At 43.7% G+C, this 23,661-nt stretch overlaps 3 protein-coding genes across 5 annotated transcripts in view; all 3 read left to right on the forward strand.

Annotated features, from left to right (window-relative positions):
• Positions 1–23,661, forward strand: part of LOC115194974 (uncharacterized) — a 389,153-nt gene that overhangs the window by 249,674 nt on the left and 115,818 nt on the right. The window lies entirely within an intron of this gene.
• On the forward strand, positions 11,683–16,613 carry LOC115194519 (uncharacterized). 2 transcript variants are annotated; one of them, XM_029754268.1, is made up of 3 exons: positions 11,683–12,218; positions 12,753–12,877; positions 15,679–16,613. In XM_029754268.1, exons 1-3 carry the CDS (start codon positions 12,047–12,049, stop codon positions 16,594–16,596), a joined length of 1,215 nt encoding a protein of 404 aa, XP_029610128.1. In that variant the 5' UTR covers positions 11,683–12,046; the 3' UTR covers positions 16,597–16,613. The 2 variants fall into 2 exon arrangements, with proteins under 2 accessions (XP_029610128.1, XP_029610129.1); XM_029754269.1 differs by having other exon boundaries at positions 12,061–12,120.
• Positions 16,659–21,775, forward strand: LOC115194518 (uncharacterized). 2 transcript variants are annotated; one of them, XM_029754266.1, is made up of 5 exons: positions 16,659–17,146; positions 17,263–17,499; positions 17,717–17,941; positions 18,117–18,183; positions 18,279–21,775. In XM_029754266.1, the coding sequence occupies exons 1-5, from the start codon at positions 16,691–16,693 to the stop codon at positions 19,439–19,441; spliced, it is 2,148 nt and encodes a 715-aa protein (XP_029610126.1). In that variant the 5' UTR covers positions 16,659–16,690; the 3' UTR covers positions 19,442–21,775. The 2 variants fall into 2 exon arrangements, with proteins under 2 accessions (XP_029610126.1, XP_029610127.1); XM_029754267.1 differs by having other exon boundaries at positions 17,263–17,493.

A 23,661-nucleotide genomic window follows, 5' to 3' on the forward strand; every position in this document is an offset into this window, starting at 1 on the left:
TTCATACGCCTGATGACGTGATCTCCACTGAAGGCCTTGTGGATAGTGGAGCACATGACCACCTCCCTGGTATCCATCCACTTTACAAACAGCAGGCCATCTTCACGGATCCATCGCATGGTACCCCGCTCAGCCCGCTTAGGCATGTCGTTTTCCTTGGTTTTCGGAAAGCCTATCCTGTTGGTCCGAATGGTGCCACAAGCCCACACATCACGCTGCCTCAGGTCTCTGAACAGGGTAGGGCTTGTGTAGAAGTTGTCTACAAACAGTTTGTAGCCCTTCCCCAGCAGTTGAAAATCCAATAATTCCATAACGGAATCATAACTCAGCCCATTACCGGTTGCAAAACTGCTCTTCCCCTCATAAACAAAAAAATTACAGGTGTAGGCACACACAGAATCAGCCAAAACAAACAGTTTGTATCCCCACTTGGTCGGTTTGTTTCGCATGTATTGTTTGAGGCTGATTCTGGCCTTTGAGGCTACCATCCTCTCATCAATGGACAGGTTCTGGGCAGGCTGAAAATAGGTCTTGCAAGACTCAACGATGTTGGGGTAGAGAGGTTTGATTTTGCATAGCCTATCAAACCTTGGTGTGCCTCTCTGCTTGTCATTCTCCCCATCAACGTCTGGGTCACTGATGTGAAGTGCCCGTGAGATAGTCAGAAACCTTTTACAAGACATCACAGTCATGGGGAAAGGCAGTTGGTAGAGAGCTGACGTCTTCCAGTAGGTCTTCAGAGTTTTCAACTTGACCAGCCCCATGTAAATGATCAGTGAAAGAAAGCAGAAAAGGTCTGAAATGGAAATGGGCTTCCATGCCTCTTTCTTTCCTGCCTGCTTCCTTGCGCCATACTTGTTGGTGTTAGACACCAGGGAATCAACAACTGACGAGGTGAAAAACAGTTGGAAAAGTTGCATGGGGCTGTACTTCGCAGTCATGTCAAGTTGGGGGCCTGGCTGCCTTTTGGGTCTGAAAACTGGTGGAGTTGGTTCCACATCATCTTCTTCTGACACAGAGTGCCAACGACCCTCTGGCCCTTTGTCTGCAGGTTTCTCTCTGCCCCACCTCCTCTTCTTTGAAACTGACTTCACACCTCTAGATGGCCGGGTAGGTGTGGAGCCAGAGACAGCAGGGGTCCGTCTGGATGAACCAGCTTCAGAGGGGGATGGGCACCTAGCCACTGGTGGTTGATAGTCAGAATCACTGCCACTGTGAATGAAAGACAAAACTCAGTAAGAATACTTTCACATATGAGCCCTGTATCAACATGTAAAATAAACATATGTGTATTATATAAAGAATACTTTCACATATGAGCCCTGTATCAACATGTAAAATAAACATATGTGTATTATATAAAGAATACTTTCACATATGAGCCCTGTATCAACATGTAAAATAAACATATGTGTATTATATAAAGAATACTTTCACATATGAGCCCTGTATCAACATGTAAAATAAACATATGTGTATTATATAGAGTACAGGGAACATTATGGTGAAATGCTGTTCCATTCCACGTTTATGTAAATTCAATTAAAAAAAAATATATAAACACACAGTACAGCCAATGTGTACTTTTCACATGTACATTTTAGTCATTTAGCAGACACACTTATCCAGAGCGACTTACAGTAGTGAATGTATACATTTCATGCATTTTTTTTATTTTTTTTGGTCGCCCGTGGGATTCGACCCCGTAGCCCTGGCATTATACACACCATGTGCTACCAACTGAGCCACAGGGAAGACATAGCGTTACTGATGGAATTTTTATATGTTGCAAATAAAATAAGAAAATCTCAATAAAAAAAATAAAAGATATTTCATATTATTCATTTCAAATAATAACATTAGCACTTACTTATCAAGCACGGCGTCCTCCCCGTGAAGAAACATTTCTTCAACTAAAGAGTCAAAGCTAGCTTCACTAAAAGAGGATTCTTCCAACAATTCCGTTTCGCTTTCTCTATCAATTTCCTCTAAAATCTCGGTTAAATCTGTATACCTAGACTTTGTTTTAGACTTTCCTGATTTATTCGCCATAATTTCACTAAATAAACTTGCTGAAAATGCTTTCGATTATTTACCGCTACGCGTAACACTCCTGGCTCCGTCAAGTAGAATTTGCAATGGGAGAGAACCTCTTTTACGCCAGAGTTTATGACAAAGGCTGGTCTTCAAACGTATAACCATCACACATCGTCATTTACCTTTGCTCATTGGCTATCTTCCAAGCTAGATTTCAAGGTGATCAGTGGTCATTGGGCCAAAATACAGTCAATCAACGATAGACCGGTCCTACCATTGGTGCGTAAAGAGGTCATTGATCGCTGTCTTCAAATCGGTTACTTTCGGTCAATAGGTCCCAGGAAAAAAGACATCAGGGTAGATGTGTCACTAACAATCAGAGGATTGCAATGAAGCCGACCTTGACTAGATACACGTTTGGCTTGTGAGTGTAATTACCACGAATGTCAAGTCCAAAGTTGAAGGAGACGGAAATCACGACGCAAGTGGTTTACAAATGTTTCGTGTTAGGCTATAAAAATGGATTTTATCAAACATAATGGATATTCACTAAGTAGTTAGGACACTTGGCATTGCCACCAGACGAAGATCTTCAAAGGTAATTGATTATTTTATTGCTATTTCTGACTTTAGTGACGCTAATGCTTGGTTGGAAAATGCCAGGAATGCTTGTGTTTGCGGGAGCTGTCCTCAGATTTTTATAATGTATGCTTTCGCCGCAAAACATTTTTGATATCTGACACACTGGCTGGATTAACAAGATGTTAAGCTTTTAAAAACTGTAACCTACATGTATTTACATAAATGTTTTAATATAACGATAGTGTATTTAGAATTTTGAAGCTATGCATTTTCACCGGATGTTAGCTAAGTGGGACGAATTCGTCCCACCTAGCCCAGAGAGGTTAAATTACATAATTATGTTTCAGTGATATATTGGGGGGGACAAATCATATTTTTCCAAGGATGGGGGGTCGTGTCCCCCCCGTCCCCCCCGGGATTTCCGCCCCTGAGAAGAATGGAAGGCAATGGGAGTTTACTCGCTCGCCTCCGGATAAGTTTTATTCCAGTCTGCGGTGAGTAATTGCTTTTTTGATGTTCAGAAGTTATTTTCGGTCATAAGAGACAGTAGCAGCAACATTATGTACACAATAAGTAAAAAAATAAGTTACACAAAACACACACAAAAAAAATGTGCACAATTGGTTGGGAGAATGTAAAACGTCAGCCATGTTCTTCGGCGCCATCTTTTAGAATTTGCTTTCCAACCTGTGTTTTCCCGCAATTGTATTTTAAGTATTGTGAAAGGCCTGTTATGTCTGCATGCTGGTAACTGACAGATTTACCACATGTTCCCGACTGCAGGCTAAGCTTACGGCCCATGTACACTAGGGGTGGCACCACTAGGCGAAACACAGCTTCCCATTCATTATTAATGGAAGGAAAGCGGTGAGAAGTGGAGTGGGTGTGGTCGGTTGGGCTACATGAACATGGCGTGGGAGGTGGTGAAAAAGTTCAGCATTTCCCAACTTTATGCAAATCACCGCTGGGCGTTTACCAATCATATTGAGTAGTTCACATGACAAATTTGACGCTCTGCGACCCAACGCTGGAGACTTTCTTCAGCAAAGATGGCTGACAAAATTACTAGGATGGAAGCAAATGTAAGTAATTTTAGGCCCATAGCGAGTCATGCAAAAAAATGTACAGTTAATAGGAATATGTTAGTTAATATAGAGACAAATGATGATGCATATTTTAAAGAAAATTACCATTTAGTAAGCTAGCTGACTAGCTAACATTAGCCAGCTAGCTAGCTGGTTTTATGGGTGTTGTGACATGAGTATGACATTTTCATTTGTGTTGTTTAATGTTTCAGGAACTTCTGAGAAAACCAGAAAACCAGGCCATCGTCTTGTGAAACAGTGGATGTAAAGAATCTAGCTAGCTAAAGCATTTACTGCAAATTGAATGTACAATTTTGTATGTTTGCCTTGATGATATTTTCCATGCAATGCAGCTGAAGGTAAGTAGCTAGCTAACTATCTTCTTGCTTATTGTGCAGTGGAGGATAAAAATACCTGTATGCCTATGGATGCCGATCTGTGTATGGACCTTAAAAAGCATGGCATAAATATTAGTTCAGAACAGTGGTTTTAATTGCTTCCACCAGTTAAACATGAATCCCTAGAAATAGCAGAAAATGACTGTTACACACATGACTGTACATATCAATATTATAATGTCAATATTAGCTATCTATCTATGAACTTCAGCTATCATAGCTAGTTGTACTGACTTCAGACACTCTAAATATCATCAATGAATCCTATGGATTGAGTAGAATATAGTTAAAGGCTAATTTTGTAATTCATACAGGACCAGAATGTAAAACAGTACACTACACATCCTATGCATCATGTAAATACTCTAAAACATGTTCATCTCACCATCTCATTTCCTTTATCTGCACTGATCTGAGGACACAGGATAGGTGTAGTATTTCATCAAATGAGAGACTTAATTTCAACCAGAAGAGAATGTGAATCAATTCCAGTAGAGAATAACATTATCAAAGTGTTATAAATACATAATACATGCATTAAGTATTATAATATTATAAATACAAGCTCAATCTGCACAACAATGCACATCTGGTGTGCATTATAAAAACCGTGAGGAAGAAAAAGGAGGTCCCAGAGAGTCTCAAAGACAGGAAGGGAAAGATATAAGAACAGAGGAGCATGGACGACAGCATATGATTCATGATTTACTGTGCTACTAAACTTTGTATTCTCTCAGTTTATTACAATTACATAATAGGGTCTCTAGCGGTTTCTCCTAACCAGCCTTGGGCCCCCAGTGAGGTGGAAATGACGGGACAGGGTGTTGGCATCTTCTCTCACAACAAAACATACCTGCAGACAGAGGGAGAGAGAGATGGCATGATTAAGCCTGGTGTCTTTTTAATTCTAACAATATGTCAGTCATAGTGGGGAAATACAAAACTGACCTTCGATCATTAACTCTGGGGACTACATCTCTATTTCAATGGAAAGCATCTCTTTAATAATATTTCATGTTGACCATACCAAGTGACCTCACCCCTGATCATGCTGTGCACTCTGTGTCAGGCAGTTCAAAAGCGGGAGAGGTTCATAGACACAGCTGATATACAGAGCATTTGGAAAGTATTCAGACCCCTTGACTTTTTCCACATTTTGTTACGTTACAGCCTTATTCTAAAATTGATTAAAACATTTTTTTTCCCTCATCAATCTACACACAATACTCCATAATGACAAAGCAAAAACATAGTTTTAGAGAAAAAACCCCAGAAATATCAAATTTACATAAGTATTCAGACCTTTTACTCAGTACTTTGTTGAAGCACCTTTGGCAGCGATTATAGCCTCAAGTGTTCTTGGGTATGAAGCTACAAGCTTGGCACGCCTGCATTTGGGGAGTTTCTCCCATGTTCTCTGTAGATCCTCTCAAGCTCTGTCAGGTTGGATGGGGAGCGCCGCTGCACAGCTATTTTCAGGTCTTTCCATGTTCGATTGGGTTCAAGTCCGGGCTCTGTCTGGACCACTGAAGGACATTCAGAGACTTGTCCCGAAGCCACTCCTGCGTTGTCTTGGCTTAGGGTCGTTGGGTTCGCCGTCATACTGAGGTCCTGAGCGCTCTGGAGCAGGTTTTCATCAAGGATCTCTCTGTACTTTGCTCTGTTCATCTTTCCCTTGATCCTGACTAGTCTCCCAGTACCTGCTGCTGAAAAACATCCCCACAGCATGATGCTGCCACCACCATGCTTCACCGTAGGGATGCTATTGGCCAGGTGATGAGTGGTGCCTTGTTTCGTTCAGATGTGATGCTTGGCATTCAGGCCAAAGAGTTCAATCTTGGTTTCATCAATCCAGAGAATTTTGTTTCTCATGATCTGAGAGTCCTTCAGGTACCTTTTGGCAAACTCCAAGTGGGCAGTCGAGCCTTTTACTGAGGAGTAGTTTCCATCTGGCCACACTACCATAAAGGCCTGTTTGGTGGAGTGCTGCAGAGATGGTTGTCCTTCTGGAAGGTTCTCCTATCTCCACAGAGGAACTCTGGAGCTCTGTCTGAGTGACCATCGGGTTCTTGGTCACCTCCCATACCAAGGCCTTACTCCCCCGATTGCTCAGTTTGGCTGGGTGGCTATCTCTAGGAAGAGTCTTGTTGGTTCCGTGCTTCTTCCATTTAAGAATGATGGAGGCAACTCTGTTCTTGGGGTCCTTCAATGCTGCAGACATTTTTTGGTACCCTTCCCAAGATCTGAGCCTCTACACAATCCTGTCTCGGTTCTCTACGGATAATTCCTTCGACCTCATGGCTTGGTTTTTGCTCTGACGTGGACTGTCAACTGTGGGACCTTATATAGACATATGTGCCTTTCCAAATCATGTCAATTAATTGACTTTACCACTGGTGGACTCCAATCAAGTTGGAAAAACATCTGAAGGATAATCAATGGAAACAGGATGCACCTGAGCTCAATTTCGAGTCTCATAGCAAAGGGTCTCAATACTTATGTAAATAAGGTACAGTTGAAGTCGGAAGTTTACATAGACTTAGGTTAGAGTCATTAAAACTCGTTTTTCAACCACTCCACAAATGTCTTGTAAACAAACTATAGTTTTGGCAAGATGGTTAGGACATCTACTTCGTGCATGACACAAGTAATTCTTCCAACAATTGTTTACAGACAGATTATTTCAGTTATAATTCACTGTATCACAATTCCAGTGGGTCAGAAGTTTACATACACTAAGTTGACTGTGCCTTTAAACAGCTTGGAAAATTCCAGAAAATTATGTCATGGCTTTAGAAGCTTCTGATAGGCTAATTGACATAATTTGAGTCAACTGGAGGTGTACTTGTGGATGTATTTCAAGGCCTACCTTCAAACTCAGTGCCTCTTTGCTTGACATCATGGGAAAATGAAAAGAAATCAGCCAAGACCTCAGAAAGATATTGTAGACCTCCACACGTCTGGTCCATCCTTGGTAGCAATTTCCAAACGGCTGAAGGTACCACGTTCATCTGTACAAACAATAGTACGCAAGTATAAACACCTATGGACCACGCAGCCGTCATACCACTCAGAAAGGAGACGTGTTCTGTCTCCTAGAGATAAACGTACTTTGGTGCGAAAAGTGCAAATCAATCCCAGAACAACAGCAAAGGACCTTGTGAAGATGCTGGAGGAAACAGGTACAAAAGTATCTATAGCGACAGTAAAACGAGTCCTATATCGACATAACCTGAAAGGCCACTCAGCAAGGAAGAAGCCACTGCTCCAAAACTGCCATAAAAAATGACAGACTACGGTTTGCAACTGCACATGGGGACAAAGATCGTACTTTTTGGAGAAATGTCCTCTGGTCTGATGAAACAAAAATAGAACTGTTTGGTCATAATGACCATCGTTATGTTTGGAGGAAAAAGGGGCAGGCTTGCAAGCCGAAGAACACCATCCCAACCATGATGCACGGTGTCAGTTCTCCCTAGGAGAGGTGGTGGGGGGCGGGTGAAGTAAGGTGCAGGAGACCAAATATGCAAGAGAAGAACGTTTATTCCTGAGTACAACCAAAAATTAACAGGCACATGACCCGAAATAGAGTCCACCAAAAAGGTCTGGAACGCAGTCCAGAAAGAGCGCCTGTCCACATAAAGACACAGAAAATACAACGCAACCCAAAACCACGACAGGTAAAGCAAAACAATCCCGCACGAACCCAAACTGGTAGTGCGAGAATAAATAACCCACTAATAAACCTAAACTCAAAACAGGTGAAACACACAAGAGAGACAAAACCTAACGAAAAGGAAAAGGGATTGGTGGCAGCTAGTAGACCGGCAACGACGACCGCCGAGCGCCGCCCGAACAGGGAGAGGAGCCACCTTCGGTAGAAGTCGTGACACACGGGGTGGCAGCATCATGTTGTGGGGTGCTTTGCTGCAGGAGGGACTGGTGCACTTCACAAAATAGATGGCATAATGAGGTAGGAAAATTATGTGGATATATTGAAGCAACATCTCAAGACATCAGTCAGGAGGTTAAAGCTTGGTCACAAATGGGTCTTCCAAATGGACAATGACCCCAAACATACTTCCAAAGTTGTGGCAAAATGGCTTAAGGACAACAAAGTCAAGGTATTGGAGTGGCCATCACAAAGCCCTGACCTCAATCCTATAGAAAATTTGTGGGCAGAACTGAAAAAGTGTGTGCAAGCAAGGAGGCCTACAAACTGGACTCAGTTACACTACCTCTGTCAGGAGGAATGGGCCAAAATTCACCCAATTTATTGTGGGAAGCTTGTGGAAGGCTACCTGAAACGTTTGACCCAAGCTAAACAATTTAAAGGCAATGCTACCAAATACTAATTGAGTGTTTGTAAACTTCTGACCCACTGGGAATGTGATGGGAAAAAAATAAAGCTGAAATAAATAATTCTCTCTACTATTATGCTGACATTTCACATTCTTAAAATAAAGTGGTGATCCTAACTGACCTAAGACATGGAATTTCTACTTGGATTAAACGTCAGGAATTGTGATAAACTGAGTTTAATGTATTTGGCTAGGGTGTATGTAAACTTCTGACATCAACTGTATGTCACATATGTATTATTGGCACTGGCAGCTAAATTTACAAACACTAAATAGACACTTAATTATACATGTCACATTTCCAGTAACAATGCACAAACTTCTGGCAATTTATCCGCTCACTTTACCAGCATTGCTTTCAGTAGATTTGAAGTGTTTATGCTCAAGGCTCATCTGTTTTCTGTCATTCATTGCCATGCATTCTAATTCCAATGTATACGCGCTCGTTCACGTGTGTATATAACATGTTTTGTTTGATTTGGGCTTAACCCGTGCGAGAGGCAGCCCCCAAACATTTTTTTTTGGGGGGGGGGGGGCCACACGGGGAGGTTTGCTAAGTCAGGATGGAGACCTGAGCCAACTCCCTGTGCTTACCGTGGGGAGCGGATGACGAGGAAAGCACAGAGCTATGCGGAAATGCGCACTGTATCGCCCATCCGCACGCACAGTCTGGTGTGGTCGGTACAGGCTCCGCAGCATTGCCATGCTAGAGTTGGCACTCAGCCAGGAAGGAGTGTGCCTGCTCAGCGCATCTGGCCGCCAGTGCGTCTCCTCAGCCCAGTTTATCCTGCGCCTGCTCTACGCCCGGAACCAGAGCCGCCGCCATAGACATTAGTCACCCACCCTACCCTCCCTTTGTGTTTTTGTGGTGTTTTTGTTTGCATTCGGAGGCTGCACTTTGGGGGGGGGGGCTACTACTGTCACGTCATGACCCTAGTAAGATGTCATTTTCTATAGTAGGGCAGGAGATGTTTTTGGTTTATCTATGTTTTCTATTTCTATGTTTAGGTTCTAGTTTGTCTATTTCTATGTTGGGATTGTTTGGGGTTGATCTCTAATTGGAGGCAGCTGATCCTCATTGCCTCTGATTAGAGATCATATTTAAGTAGGGGTTTTTCTCATTGTGGTTTGTGGGTTATTGTCTTTTGAGTAGTGTGTTGTCCGCTCTACGTCATGGTTTGTTTTGTATTTTCAAGGTATTTATGTATTGCATTAAGTTTCACGTTTAAATAAATATGTGGAACTACAAAAACGCTGCATCTTGGTCCGCTCCTTCGAACAGCTGTGACATACGTGAACAAGTATAACAGTATAAAAAAACGGAAGTCAGGGAATCTGGAAAGTGGTATGCTGCACGTTTTCAAGTTAAGTCCTCATTCTCTATAACCCCTCAGTTGAGTTTACTCCACATTTAGGTAGCTAATGTCATGGATTTGTTTGCCAGCCCAAGTCTAGATAGCACTAGCTGTATTATGCCTGAATTAAGTTTCAGTTCGCTAGGTGTATCTCTGGATAAGGTGGACATCCCCATAAAACACAAAAAATAATAGATGTTTGGTGAATCTATGAACTATGTATGACCACTGGAGTCTTTGACACTCAAAATACATTTTTTATAGAATATTTAGAAATGTATTTCATCACTCAAATTCATACCAAGGCATATTCTGTAGGAGGGGTTAATAATTTGACACGATTTATATGAATCGGGTCATGAACATATGGACTTTGAAATTAACAAGGGAGAGGTTGAACATAGGCAAAAAGCTTATTCCCACACTTTACAATAACTCTGTTAAAGTGGTCTTAGGAAGTCTCCACATAGACTATTCCCCCCATGGCCACACTGCTGCCCAGTTGAAGAGCTTGTGATCCCCATGCAGCACCTTTGGAAAAGCACCCCTCAGCCTCAGAAGATGAACTTCTAGAGGCATGAAGCCATAGTCATTATACTCTAATGTAGGCCTATTTGCCTACTAGCCAAATAAAGTGCAGAGCATGTATGATACGTGCAACTCATCATTCCAACATATTTTAACATTTAATTCATCCTTCATTCAGTTCAGTCAGTATATCATCCATTCTGTCATGTGTCTGAGTTGCAATAGGAGAATAGAACAGTCTTATTTGTTTATTGAAATCCATGTGTGTACTCAAAATTATCTCAATTCTCCGACGTTCTTTAGTCTATCACTTTAATAATTCAATGTTAATTTAGGTCTGTCCAGTTAAAGAAAGTAGGCCATCAACTTGTAGAAATTACAATTTAGGCTATAATTTTGTGTACTGGTGTGTTGCAGAATAATGTTAGAATTCTATTTGTGTTTAAAAACTGTTTTATTATAGACCTTCCCTTAAAAAGAGACCCAAGCTTACAGGACTCTAAATATAGTCTCTAAATAAATTTTCAACAAAATATTTGAAGCACATGCAATGGCTGATAAGAATAGGCTATAAATAGTCTTGACCATTTGGGACACCTTGACTATTTAGCTCAGGGCAGGTTATAGCCAAGACTTAATCAATATTTTGTTTTGTCTCATTTGTTCTGCTTGGTGGGGTTGTGCAACACAAATGACTATAACAAGCCTACATACAGAGTGGAACTCACAAATACAATAGTAAAAATTCCTAATATACGGCCTACAGTCCGTGCTCCCAGGTACTCGAAAAGTGTGATTCATTAGGTTTCAAAATCACCACATTAGCCCCACATGGTTCTAAAATAAATTCTGCAATTATATGGCCATTAGATAACACACAGAATGGCATATTTATATAGTGGAATAAGCCTAAATCATATTTACTTTCTATTTTTCAGCTTAAGCAGTTATTCTATCCAATGTTCTTCTGTCTTTATAGCATCATTCTCACATAAGTCATTTGCTGAAGGCCCAAGCCAATACTACGATATCTACTGGTATCACGTCGTTATCGAATGCCGTTGTAAAACGAGCTCTATACTTTTATTTTGGAAATGAAACCGGAAGTTGCAAAGCAACTAACGTATGCCCTAGAGTTGCTTGAGTCGCTAGCTAACTTCGACTAGCTGCTGTCAGATCATGTCCTTTGCAGATGCCACATTCCTGACTATAAAACGAGATCTGTAACCGAGTAAAGGGAGATGTAAAGTAAGAATTGAACGTGTAAATGTTAATTCATAGTCGTAACATATGGTTTATACGTTTACTGATCTAATTTAACGGTTACGTGTCATGTTTCACCCATGGCGACCTAACAATTTATGTATGGACAATCAACTTGCACCGGCTGGAAACACGCCTACCTGGGCGCCCGGGACATATTAATCGAATCCTCTCAATAGTGCCGCAAGTCCACGGAAATTGATTTGGGGATGGTCTGGACAGACTTAATCTGAACCAATAATAGACGTCCATTTTTGGGCCAACTCAAGGCCAGGACGGACCAAAGTTCATAAAGTAAATCAGATTTTTTTTTAAATAGTTATCGGTGCGTGCATGGGGATATGTTGGCAGCAGTGTAGTCGAAATTCTCCTCGATCGGCTAACTTGCTCTTTCTATTACGGTTAAACGACAAATAATAGCCAGGCTACGTTATAATATGGACGTTTTCAAATATCCTGTTTTCTTCGAGTGCCAGACTCTGGACCCATCACAGAAAGCGAAGATAAAAAGGTACTTCGGAATTAAACGTAAATCCGGTGGCGAATATTGTGGACCAGTAGAATCAGTTGGTGACAAAGTTTACAAGATCGCATTTATTGACCAGACAGGTATGAAAATGTTTATGCTAAGTGATTGAATACGGAGTGTCTACCATGTAACCTAGTCTTGCCAAAGTGGTTTAATAACTGAAAGTTGGTTTTTCAATATCAATATCCGTTTATGCAGACAGGCATGCGCAAATGCATTACTTTGGCTGTTCATTATATTGATTCATTTTACATTACTTTAAATTATATAAAAAAAGAAGAAACATGTTGTTGTAATAACTTTTAAGATTCATTAAGAACTTTATAGATATACATACAGTATATTACTTAATAGGTTATAGCACAACTCCTCCAGCCTTTGTAGCCAATGCCTTTAACTCTTCGTCCTGGACTAAATGCTAAATGCTTACTTTTTACTTTTTTTAATTTAACCTTTATTTAACTAGGCAAGTCAGTTAAGAACAACTTCTTATTTACAATGACAGCCTACACTACACTTACTAAATAGTAAAACGTATTGTTATTATTATTGTTGGTATTATTATTACTACTACTACATGACAACAACAACTCATCCCTCTGTAACTCTTCCAGTCCAGGAGAGGGTACTTCAGAAAGCTCATCATGTGTTGGAGATGCCTGGGGGACCTCTCTCCCTCACTCTGAGAGACAGCCTGGAGCCTCCACCCACAACAACCTCCCCAGTCAGCAGTCAGGAGGTGAGGCCAGACTATCCAGACACACCAATACCCTGAGTCACATATCACCATGACCACAATGCACTGTTGTTGTATTTGCACTGTTAGCCCACACTTGGATGTTTGCGAGGTATAAATGTGTGGTTTTGTAATATTGAGGGAATAGTCATTTTAACTAAATAGAACCATGTTAAAGTAAACTGAAAAATACCACCCCGCTAGAATGGAGAATCATCAAATATCCCAGAATCAGCTGGATGGATGACCTTAGAAGTAGAAAAGTAATAAAATATTGTAATCATTATCACAGTGTAATTACCCTGCAATTACTTACAAGTAAGTAATTGCAGGTGTCCCCATGGAAAGAGGTCTGGGAATATGGCTGAATATAAACAGTGTAGTTATTCCCTCCGTTATTCCCTCCGCAAGGCAATCAAACAAGCGAAATGCCAGTGCAGGGACAAAGTGGAGAGGCAATTCAACTGCTCAGACACGAGACGTATGTGGCAGGGTCTACAGGAAATCACGGACTACAAAAAGAACACCAACGTCACGCTTCCAGACAAACTAAACACCTTCTTTGAGGATAATACAGTGCCACCGTTGCAGCCCGTTAACAAGAAATCCTTCTCCGTGGCTGACGTGAGTAAAACATTTAAACGTGTTAACCCTCGCAAGGCTGCTGGCCCAGACGGCATCCCTAGCCACGTCCTCAGAGCATGCGCAGACCAGTTGGCTGGTGTGTTTACGGACATATTCAATCGCTTCCTATCCCAGTCTGCTGTCCCCACATGCTTCAAGATGGCCACCATTGTTCCTGTACCCAAGAAGGCAAAGATAACTGAACAAAATGACTACCGCCCCGTAGCACTCACTTCTGTCATCATGAAGTGCTTTGAGAGACTAGTCAAGGATCATATCACCTCCTCCTAACCGGCCACCCTAGACCCACTTCAGTTGGCATACCACCCCAACAGGTCCACAGATGATGCTATCGCCATCACACTGCCCTATCCCATCTGGAGAAGAGGAATGCCTATGTAAGAATGCTGTTCACTGACTACAGCTCAGCATTCAACACCATAGTACCCTCCAAGCTCATCATCAAGCTGGGCCTAAACCCCGTCCTGTGCAATTGGGTCCTGGACTTTCTGACGGGCCGCCCCCAGGTGGTGAAGGTAGGAAACAACATCTCCACCTTGCTGACCCTCAACACTGGGGCACCACAAGGGTGCGTGTTCAGCCCCCTCCTGTACTCCCGGTTCACCCACGACTGCGTGGCCATGCACGCCACCAACTCAATCATCAAGTTTGCAGACGACACAACAGTAGTGGGCTTGATTACCAACAACGACGAGACAGCCTACAGGGAGGAGGTGAGGGCACTCGGAGTGTGGTGTCAGGAAAACAACCTCTCACTCAACGTCAACAAAACAAAGGAGATGATTGTGGACCCACACAGGAAACAGCAGAGGGAGCACCCCCTTATCCACATCGAAGGGACAGCAGTGGAGAAAGTGTAAAGTTTTAAGTTCCTCTGCGTACACATCACTGACAAACTGAAATGGTCCACACACACAGACAGTGTGGTGAAGAAGGCGCAACAGCACCTCTTCAACCTCAGGAGGCTGAAGACATTTGGCTTGTCACCCAAAACCCAGACTAACTTTTACAGATCCACAATCGAGAGCATCCTGTCGGGCTGTATCACAGCCTGGTACGATAACTGCTCCGCCTGTCACGCCCTGATCTGTTTCACCTGTCCTTGCCCTTGTCTTCAACCCCCTTCAGGTGTCACCCATCTTTCCCATTATCCCCTGGGTACTTATACCTGTGTTATCTGTTTGTCTGGTGCCAGTTTATCTTGTTTGTTCAAGTCCACCAGTGTTTTGTCTCTGCTCCTGCTTTTTCCCAGTCTCTCTTTTTCTCGCCCTCCTGGTTTTGACCCTTGCTTCTCCTGAGCCTGCCTGCCGTCCGGTATCTTGGCCCCACTCTGGATTACCGACCTCAGCCTGACCTGAGGCTGCCTGTCGTCCTGTAACTTTGCCCCACTACTCTGGATTATCGACCACTGCCTGCCCTGACCTGTCGTTTGCCTGCCCCTGTTGCTGTAATAAACATTGTTACTTCAACACAGTCTGCATTTGGGTCTTACCTGATACCGCCCTCAACCGCAAGGCTCTCCAGAGGGTGGTGCGGTCTGCACAACGCATCACCGGGGGCAAACTACCTGCCAACAGCACCCGATGTCACAGGAAGGCAAAAAAGACCATCAAAGACAACCACCCGAGCCACTGCCTGTTCACACCGCTACCATCCAGAAGGCGATGTCAGTACAGGTGCATCAAAGCTGGGGCTGAAAGACTGAAGAACAGCTTCTATCTCAAGGCCATCAGACTGTTAAACAGCAATCACTAACTCAGAGAGGCTGCTGCCTACATGGAGACCCAGTCACTGGCCACTTTAACAAATGGATCACTAGTCAGTTTAAACAATTCCACTTTAAGTAACGCCACTTTTAATAATGTTTACATATCTTACATTACTCATATCATATGTATATACTGTATTTTATACCATCTATTGCACCTTGCCTATGCCGCTCGGCCATCGCTCATCCATATATTTATGTACATATTCTCAATCGCCCCTTTTTAGATTTGTGTGTATTAGGTAGTTGTTGGGAAATTGTTAGATTACTTGTTAGATATTACTGCACTGTCAGAACAAGAAGCACAAGCATTTCGCTACACTCACATTAACATCTGCTAACCATGTGTATGTGACCAATAACATTTGATTTGATTGTTTTCCAAATCTAGAAGTACCACTCCCTCCCGGTCCAGACATCTCCACCTGGTGGTCAAGAACATGTACTCCATCGTCTGAGCACAGGGAAGCAGGAGAAGATCAGCACCACCTGTCATCTGGGACAGGTCCAGCTCCGTCTTCTAGGGAAAGTGATAGAGAAGGATCTAGGTGAGGTTGTTCCAGGGGTGAGGGTGACACGCCTTGACTCGGCTCAGCTGGTGCTGCACGGCTATGCAAATGAAGTCCAGACAGCCAGACAGTTGGTTACAGATAAAATCTCTCTGGTGCTGGAGCGGGTGGTGCCTGAGGTGTCCCTCCACCTCCTGTCCTTCCTGAGAGAGCAGTATGGGAGGCCTGGGAACCTGAGCAGTCTGCTGGGGTTGGGACTCCATGTGGAGGTAGAGTTGGGGGATACAGAGCTCCGTCTGTTCTCCCTCTCCTCTGGGGAACTGGACCAGGCTGAGAAAGATCTGCTTGGGGAGTTTGGGGAGGAGAAGATCGACGTGCCCAACGGTGCCTTCCAGGCTGAACTGAAGTCCAAACTTGAGACGAAGGAGATGAACCAGAGCAGACGCAGGGTGGTAGCAAGGTATGGTCCTGGGTGTAGAGTGCAGCTGCTGGGCCACCTGAAGGAGGTTCAGGAGCTGAGGGAGGAGATCGGGGCCTTTCTGTTAGACCAGTCCAGTGTGAGAGTCGTGAGACACCATCAACAGAATCAGGATGGCGTAGTCAGCGACGCAGGCACCGGATCAATACGGGAGGAGACGGTCACAGCCGCCAGCTATCGCCTCCGGGGAGGGCTGCAGGTAGTTGTTTGTCAGGGTGACATCACCAAGGAACGGGCGGACGCACTGGTAAATGCAGCCAATGAGGACCTGGATCACGCTGGCGGCGTGGCTGCAGCTCTGAGCCGGGCGGGGGGGGCCTGAGGTACAGAGGGCCAGCAGGGATCTGGTTAGGCAGATAGGGAGAGTACCTATAGGTACAGTGGTAGAGACTACCGGAGGGAATCTGCCTTGTAAGATGCTGCTGCATGCAGTGGGACCAGTAGGGGGCGGCGTAGGTGGGAATCAGCGCCCTCTGCTGGAGAAGACAGTAAAGGCAGCCCTGAATCTGGCAGAGACCATGGAGCTCCAGACCCTGTCCATGCCCTGCATCAGCTCGGGGATATTTGGCGTTCCTCTGAAGGTGTGTTCTGAGGCCATAGTCTCGGCAGTGAGGGATTTTGGGAGGGAACAGCGCATCCTTACCAAGGTCACTCTGATTGATGTGAGTGGAGAGGCAGTGAGAGCCATGCGGGAGGCCTGTGATAGGTTGTTACAGGGTAAGAGGAAGTTTCCTGGGTGGGAGGTAGAGTCCAGCACCACCACTACACATGCTCCCCAGAGAGACACCACTGCTGCCTCCGCCAGGGGACCAGTGGTTCCAGAGGTCTGTGTCCAGGTGGAGATCATCCAGGGAACCATAGAGAAGCAGCAGGTGAGAGAGATACACACTGACATGGCCACAGCCTTGATTCAACAACATTCTGTGAATTATGTTGATACTGACTCAATGTTCTCTTTCTTTTTCTCTTTCCATCTCTCTCTCTGAAGGTGGATGCCCTGGTGTCCCCCATGGTTGGTAGTGACCCTCTCTCCTCCCGAGTGGGTAATGCCTTGATGGAGGCAGCTGGACCGGCGCTGATGACAGCGTTTCTGAGGGAATCAGGGAGACGGACTGCACCTGGTGACAACGTTCTGGTGGAGGGACTGTCTGGTCTCAGCTCTGGCCGTGTCTTCTTCCTCAGATGTGCACGCTGGGAAAACAACCCCCAAGGACCAGCAGTACGTGTGTGTGTGTGTGTGTGTGTGTGTGTGTGTGTGTGTGTGTGTGTGTGTGTGTGTGTGTGTGTGTGTGTGTGTGTGTGTGTGTGTGTGTGTGTGTGTGTGTGTGTGTGTGTGGTGACCTTTGAACCTCACATTTCTCATATCAATTTGTAAGTCGCTCTGGATAAGAGCGTTTGCTAAATGACGTAAATGTAACCCTTGACCTCTGGTCCTCTCTCAGGGTCTGAGGCACGGTGTGAGGAAAATTCTGACCTCTTGTGAGAACCGAGGCTTCCGTTCCGTTGCCTTCCCTGTAGTTGGAACTGGTGTGGTTCTCCAGTTCCCTGACAACGTGGTAGCACAGGTTCTGCTAGAAGAGATCCGTAGGTATGAGCAGAACCGAGCGAGCAGAACCCCATTCCTTGTCCGCATCATTGTCCATCCTAATGACAGAGATTCTACCAAGGTGAGCAGAGACTTTTGAAGAAGGTCTCACTCAATGCATTGGGAAAAAATCCTTTAACTTCAATGTTTCAGCCAGGTATTTTATAATACTTCCATACATCCATAATTAAAGATTTTTTTCAATAATAACAGTTACAGTCCTTCATTGCAGTTGTATTGTTTGTTCTAATCTACAGGCTTTTCAGATTGCCCAGAATGCTTTGCATCTCAGAGGGTTCGTATTAGGTACTCGACCAGAGCAAGGTGAGTTACAACACTTCACCCCCACCTTTAAATCAAATACATTATTACTATGTGATTGATCCATTTGAAGTTATAATTATGAACCCTCCCTATAGACATCAGGATTGTGCTGCTGGGGAAAACCGGAGGAGGTAAAAGCAGTGCTGGAAACACCATCTTCGGACAAGATGATGTGTTCCTCTCAGACAGTTCCTCCACCTCCTCAACACAGAAATGTAAAGCTCATACCAAGAACATCAAAGGAAGAAACATCACCCTGATTGACACACCTGGATTCTTTGACACTGACATCCCTGAAGAGGAGCTGAAACCTAAAATAGTCAAATGTATAACAGAGTGTGCTCCGGGGCCACATGCCTTTCTCATTGTACTGAAAGTGGAACGGTACACAGTCCACGAAAATGAAGCTGTAGCGAAAATCGAGACATATTTTTCACCAGAGGCCTTCAAATATGCCACAGTCCTCTTCACTCATGGTGACCAGCTCAATGGTTTGACCATTGAGAAGTTTGTCCAACAGAATGCTGAACTGAACAAGCTTGTGGAGAAATGTGGAGGCCGCTGTCACGTGATCGACAACAAATACTGGAACACCAATCAGCAGGGTCGGTACAGGAATCAGTACCAAGTAGCAGAGCTACTCAACACCATAGAGAAGATGGTGAGAGATAACGGAGGAGGGTTCTACACCAACGAGATGCTCCAAGAGGCAGAGAGATTAATACAAGCAGAGATAGAGAGTCTTAGGAAGGAGTTAAAAGGCCAGATGTCAGAGGAAGAGATGAGAAAACAAGCCAAGGAAAGAGCGAGGAGGAAACTCCTGATCAAATTGTCAGGGATAGCAACAGGTGCAGTGGTAGGAGCTCTACTTGGGGTAACACTGGCGATAATGATTCCACTCACACTCGCTACACAACCATTGATCAATTTAGTCAAAAGTCATATAGCAGCTTCAATGACAATAGGGCCAGCAGCCGTGGCGGAGGTAGCAGGACCAGTACTTACAGTAGAGTCAGGGCTGGGAGTGGGTTCAGGGATAGGCATAGGTGCAGGGGTAGGCATAGCTGCAGGAGTTGTCGTTGGGATGGCCGCAACAGCAGGAGCAATAAGTGGAGGGATAGTAGGAGCTACTGCAGCAGAGGAGGCAGAGACAGTACAGGAGGCAGCAGAGAAAGCAGCCAATGCTGTCTGTGAGGATGCTAAGGGTCTTTATCACAAAGCAGAAAACATTTTCATACGTTTCAGTAACTCTAAGTAGATGCTATATACCTGAAACCATTGAGTGATGGCAACTTGTCCAAAATATGTAGCTGTCTTGTCCAAATGTAAAAAAATTATATATTTTGCATACATTTTTAATTTTATAATTTTGTAAAAATCAAGGGATATATATTGCAAATAGTTCTGTGGCAGTCATGACAATGTGTCAGCTGGTTATTGACATGCACAAGTCTGATTTTATAGTTCGAAGAATATAATTGAACTTGATAGGATGTTTTTCCCATGTCGGATCGTGTGCGCATATGAAGTGGCTATATGTTGGGAGTAAAAGTGAACATTTCAAACAACACCAATAGAATTATATGGTTAGAACCTTAGAATGTCTTAGAAATCAAAACGTATATGGGCGCATGATGCGACTATAGGCAATTGATGATTTAAGAAAGTCGCAAAATACTTGGCGCTTTGTTCCTTACCTGATCACATTTTCTCCCATCAGACTAATCTCAGTTTAATCTTGTTTTTACCCAAATGTAAAATTACTTTAGATTTAGAATAGCTCTTTATCAAATGGGCAGGAACATGGGCAGAGGGGAAATAAATGTAATCTGTATGCATTGGGGGCCACTTCCACTAGATGTCAACAGTCTTTAGAACCTTGTTTCAGGCTTTTGCAGTGAACAGAGAGCGAACAAGAAGGCCGGGAAGTTGGTGACTCAGAAAATCCTGATGACAAATAATGTATAATTAATGCTTCAGTCTGGTGTTAGACACCATCATAGTACTGAGACGGCACTCGTGAAGGTGGTAAATTACCTTTTAATGGCATCAGACCAAGTCTCTGCATCTGTTCTTGAGCTCCTAGACCTTTGTGCTGCTTTTGACACCATCGATCAGCACATTATTTTGGAGAAATTAGAAACCCTAACTGGTCTACACGGACAAGTGCTTGCCTGGTTTAGATCTTATATGTCGGAATGATATCAGTTCGTCTCTGTGGATGGTTTGTCCTCTGACAAATAAATTGTACGATTCGGCGTTCCTCAAGGTTCAGTTTCAGGACTCCTATTGTTTTCCCTATATGTTGTATCTCTTGGTGATGTCATTCGGAAACACAACGTCAACTCTAAGAACATGGATAGTAACATGTTTTAACAACGACATATATTTAATTAAACTGTTTACAGCCTCCCTCTCTGCGCGCTCAAGAACGGAATGATGGAGAGACGGAAACGCACGGTGGTGAGATATTCTGTAGCTAATCGTAATGCGTAAGCCTATTAATTATGAAGAAAAAAAAACGATTACTAGGATATTCAAAATCCTGTACACATTCCCTTTAATTGTTGACTAACTCTGAATTCGTATAGGATAGACCAATTATGTACCAAATACATCTTAAATCTGTTTTAAAATGTTATTCTGCCATGTATAATATGTGATAGGCAATGTATAACGGCACAATCATTATTTTAATTCTGTTTTTTTTCAGGCCTGGGCTCAGATATAGGCTTATATGTATGCATAAGCTCTAATAGCATAAGGTTGTTGTTTAATTAATCATCACCTTTGATGGCGCTGTCCATTTCATTGTGTTGGGCTTTGAAACAACATCCATGTTTTCCATTCAGTTTCAACCTGTCGTTGAACTTCTTTCTTCAAAGTGATCAATCACAGTGAGATGAGTTTTAAAAGCACATACTGTTTTGATGATGTGATTTTTTGATTGTACTTGCATTGATGTCAGAGTGATTAGAGGAACAATAGACCGATCTGATTATGCTTAGCGTGGTACTACCAACGCATTTCTATTGGTACTACCAACGCATTTCCAGAGTGCATAAAAGGATATTACCATGACTCAAAGGTCACATGGAATTTTACTGCGGTCATGACTCATGACATGGTAATATGGTCACCTCAACAGCCCTAGAATATGATTAAACTGCATAGTATTTATTTGTGGGCCATGACAATCCATAGGCTTCTGGTTTAAACAGCTGGAGGATGGAACACATGGGTTTTTATACTCTGACTTTATTGGAATGATTATTACACCAAAGCAAATAAAATATGACCCATTCATTGGACACAGAGAGTAAATGTTCTTAACATTTAATTTGCAGTAATGCATTTTCTGTAAAACATGCATATTTCAATTAGATATATTGATTGTTTGAACTGAAACTATTTAATGTTCTGAATGTGAGAGAGCTTCTGCGAATAATTCCAATTCATGTCATCTATATTTTGAATCTTGAGCTTTGAAAATACTAAAGGGGGGGACTTTCTTATAACCAACTAGAAAACAGTGAGTGAGTGTGTATGTGTATATATACACTGCTCATAAATAAAGGGAACACTTAAACAACACAAGGTAACTCCAAGTCAATCACACTTCTGTGAAATCAAACTATCCACTTAGGAAGCAACACTGATTGACAATACATTTCACATGCTGTTGTGCAAATGGAATAGACAACAAGTGGACATTATAGGCAATTAGCAAGACACCCCCAATAAAGGAGTGGTTCTGCAGGTGGTAACCACAGACCACTTCTCAGTTCCTATGCTCCTGGCTGATGTTTTGGTCACTTTTGAATGCTGGCGGTGCTTTCACTCTAGTGGTAGCATGAGACGGAGTCTACAACCAACACAAGTGGCTCAGGTAGTGCAGCTCATCCAGGATGGCACATCAATGCGAGCTGTGGCAAGAAGGTTTGCTGTGTCTGTCAGCGTAGTGTCCAGAGCATGGAGGCGCTACCAGGAGACAGGCCAGTACATCAGGAGATGTGGAGGAGGTCGTAGGAGGGCAACAACCCAGCAGCAGGACCACTACCTCCGTCTTTGTGCAAGGAGGAGCACTGCCAGAGCCCTGCAAAATGACCTCCAGCAGGCCACAAATGTGCATGTGTCTGCTCAAACGGTCAGAAACAGACTCCATGAGGGTGGTATGAGGGCCCGACGTCCACAGGTGGGGGTTGTGCTTACAGCCCAACACCGTGCAGGACGTTTGGCATTTGCCAGAGAACACCAAGATTGGCAAATTCGCCACTGGCGCCCTGTGCTCTTCACAGATGAAAGCAGGTTCACACTGAGCACATGTGACAGACGTGACAGAGTCTGGAGACGCCGTGGAGAACGTTCTGCTGCCTGCAACATCCTCCAGCATGACCAGTTTGGCGGTGGGTCAGTCATGGTGTGGGGTGGCATTTCTTTGAGGGGTCCGCACAGCCTTCCATGTGCTCGCCAGAGGTAGCCTGACTGCCATTAGGTACCGAGATGAGATCCTCAGACCCCTTGTGAGACCATATGCTGGTGCGGTTGGCCCTGGGTTCCTCCTAATGCAAGACAATGCTAGAACTCATGTGGCTGGAGTGTGTCGGCAGTTCCTGCAAGAGGAAGGCATTGATGCTATGGACTGGCCCAGACCTGAATCCAATTGAGCACATCTGGGACATCATGTCTCGCTCCATCCACCAACGCCACATTGCACCACAGACTGTCCAGGAGTTGGCGGATGCTTTAGTCCAGGTCTGGGAGGAGATCCCTCAGGAGCATGCCCAGGCATTATAGGGAGGTCATACAGGCACGTGGAGGCCACACACACTACTGAGCCTCATTTTGACTTGTTAAGGACATTACATCAAAGTTGGATCAGCCTGTAGTGTGGTTTTCCACTTTAATTTTGAGTGTGACTCCACATCCAGACCTCCATGGTTTATAAATTGGATTTCCATTGATTATTTTTGTGTGATTTTGTTGTCAGCACATTCAACTATGTAAAGAAAAAAGTATTTAATAAGATTATTTCTTTCATTCAGATCTAGGATGTGTTGTTTAAGTGTTCCTGTCACGTCCTGCTTTTTTTTGGTTTAGCATGCTACTCTGTCGTATCGTGAGTACTGTTCATTGTTTTGTTTATTGTTTTTCCCAGTGGATACTTTACTTGTTTTGTTAATTAAAGAAACATGAGTGTCCACACTTCTGCTGCGCCTTGGTCCTCCTTTCAAATCCACGATGGATACTGTGACAGAATTCCCCAACTACACAGGACCAAGCAGCGGAAGAAGGCTGGCGAGGACTGGGAGACACGATGGGTAAGGGAGACCGAGAGGCACCCCCAATAATTTTTTAGGGGGGGGCACAAGGGCTGTTTGACGGGGCAGGAGCTGCCCGCCAGTCAACAGTCGCCAGAGCTGCCCGCCAGTCAACCATCACCAGAGCTGCCCGCCAGTCAACAGTCGTCAGAGCTGC

Source organism: Salmo trutta, chromosome 5 (genome assembly GCF_901001165.1).
Source record: "Salmo trutta chromosome 5, fSalTru1.1, whole genome shotgun sequence".
NCBI classification, from domain to species: Eukaryota; Metazoa; Chordata; class Actinopteri; order Salmoniformes; family Salmonidae; genus Salmo; species Salmo trutta.

Coding starts and splice junctions, on each gene's coding strand:
- LOC115194519 (XM_029754268.1), top strand. CDS start 12,047: ATGGACGTTTTCAAATATCCTGTTTTCTTCGAGTGCCAGACTCTGGAC. Junction 12,219..12,752: donor CGCATTTATTGACCAGACAG/GTATGAAAATGT, acceptor TAACTCTTCCAG/TCCAGGAGAGGGTACTTCAG. Junction 12,878..15,678: donor CCCCAGTCAGCAGTCAGGAG/GTGAGGCCAGAC, acceptor TTCCAAATCTAG/AAGTACCACTCCCTCCCGGT.
- LOC115194518 (XM_029754266.1), top strand. CDS start 16,691: ATGCTGCTGCATGCAGTGGGACCAGTAGGGGGCGGCGTAGGTGGGAAT. Junction 17,500..17,716: donor CCCAAGGACCAGCAGTACGT/GTGTGTGTGTGT, acceptor GTCCTCTCTCAG/GGTCTGAGGCACGGTGTGAG. Junction 17,942..18,116: donor ATGACAGAGATTCTACCAAG/GTGAGCAGAGAC, acceptor TCTAATCTACAG/GCTTTTCAGATTGCCCAGAA.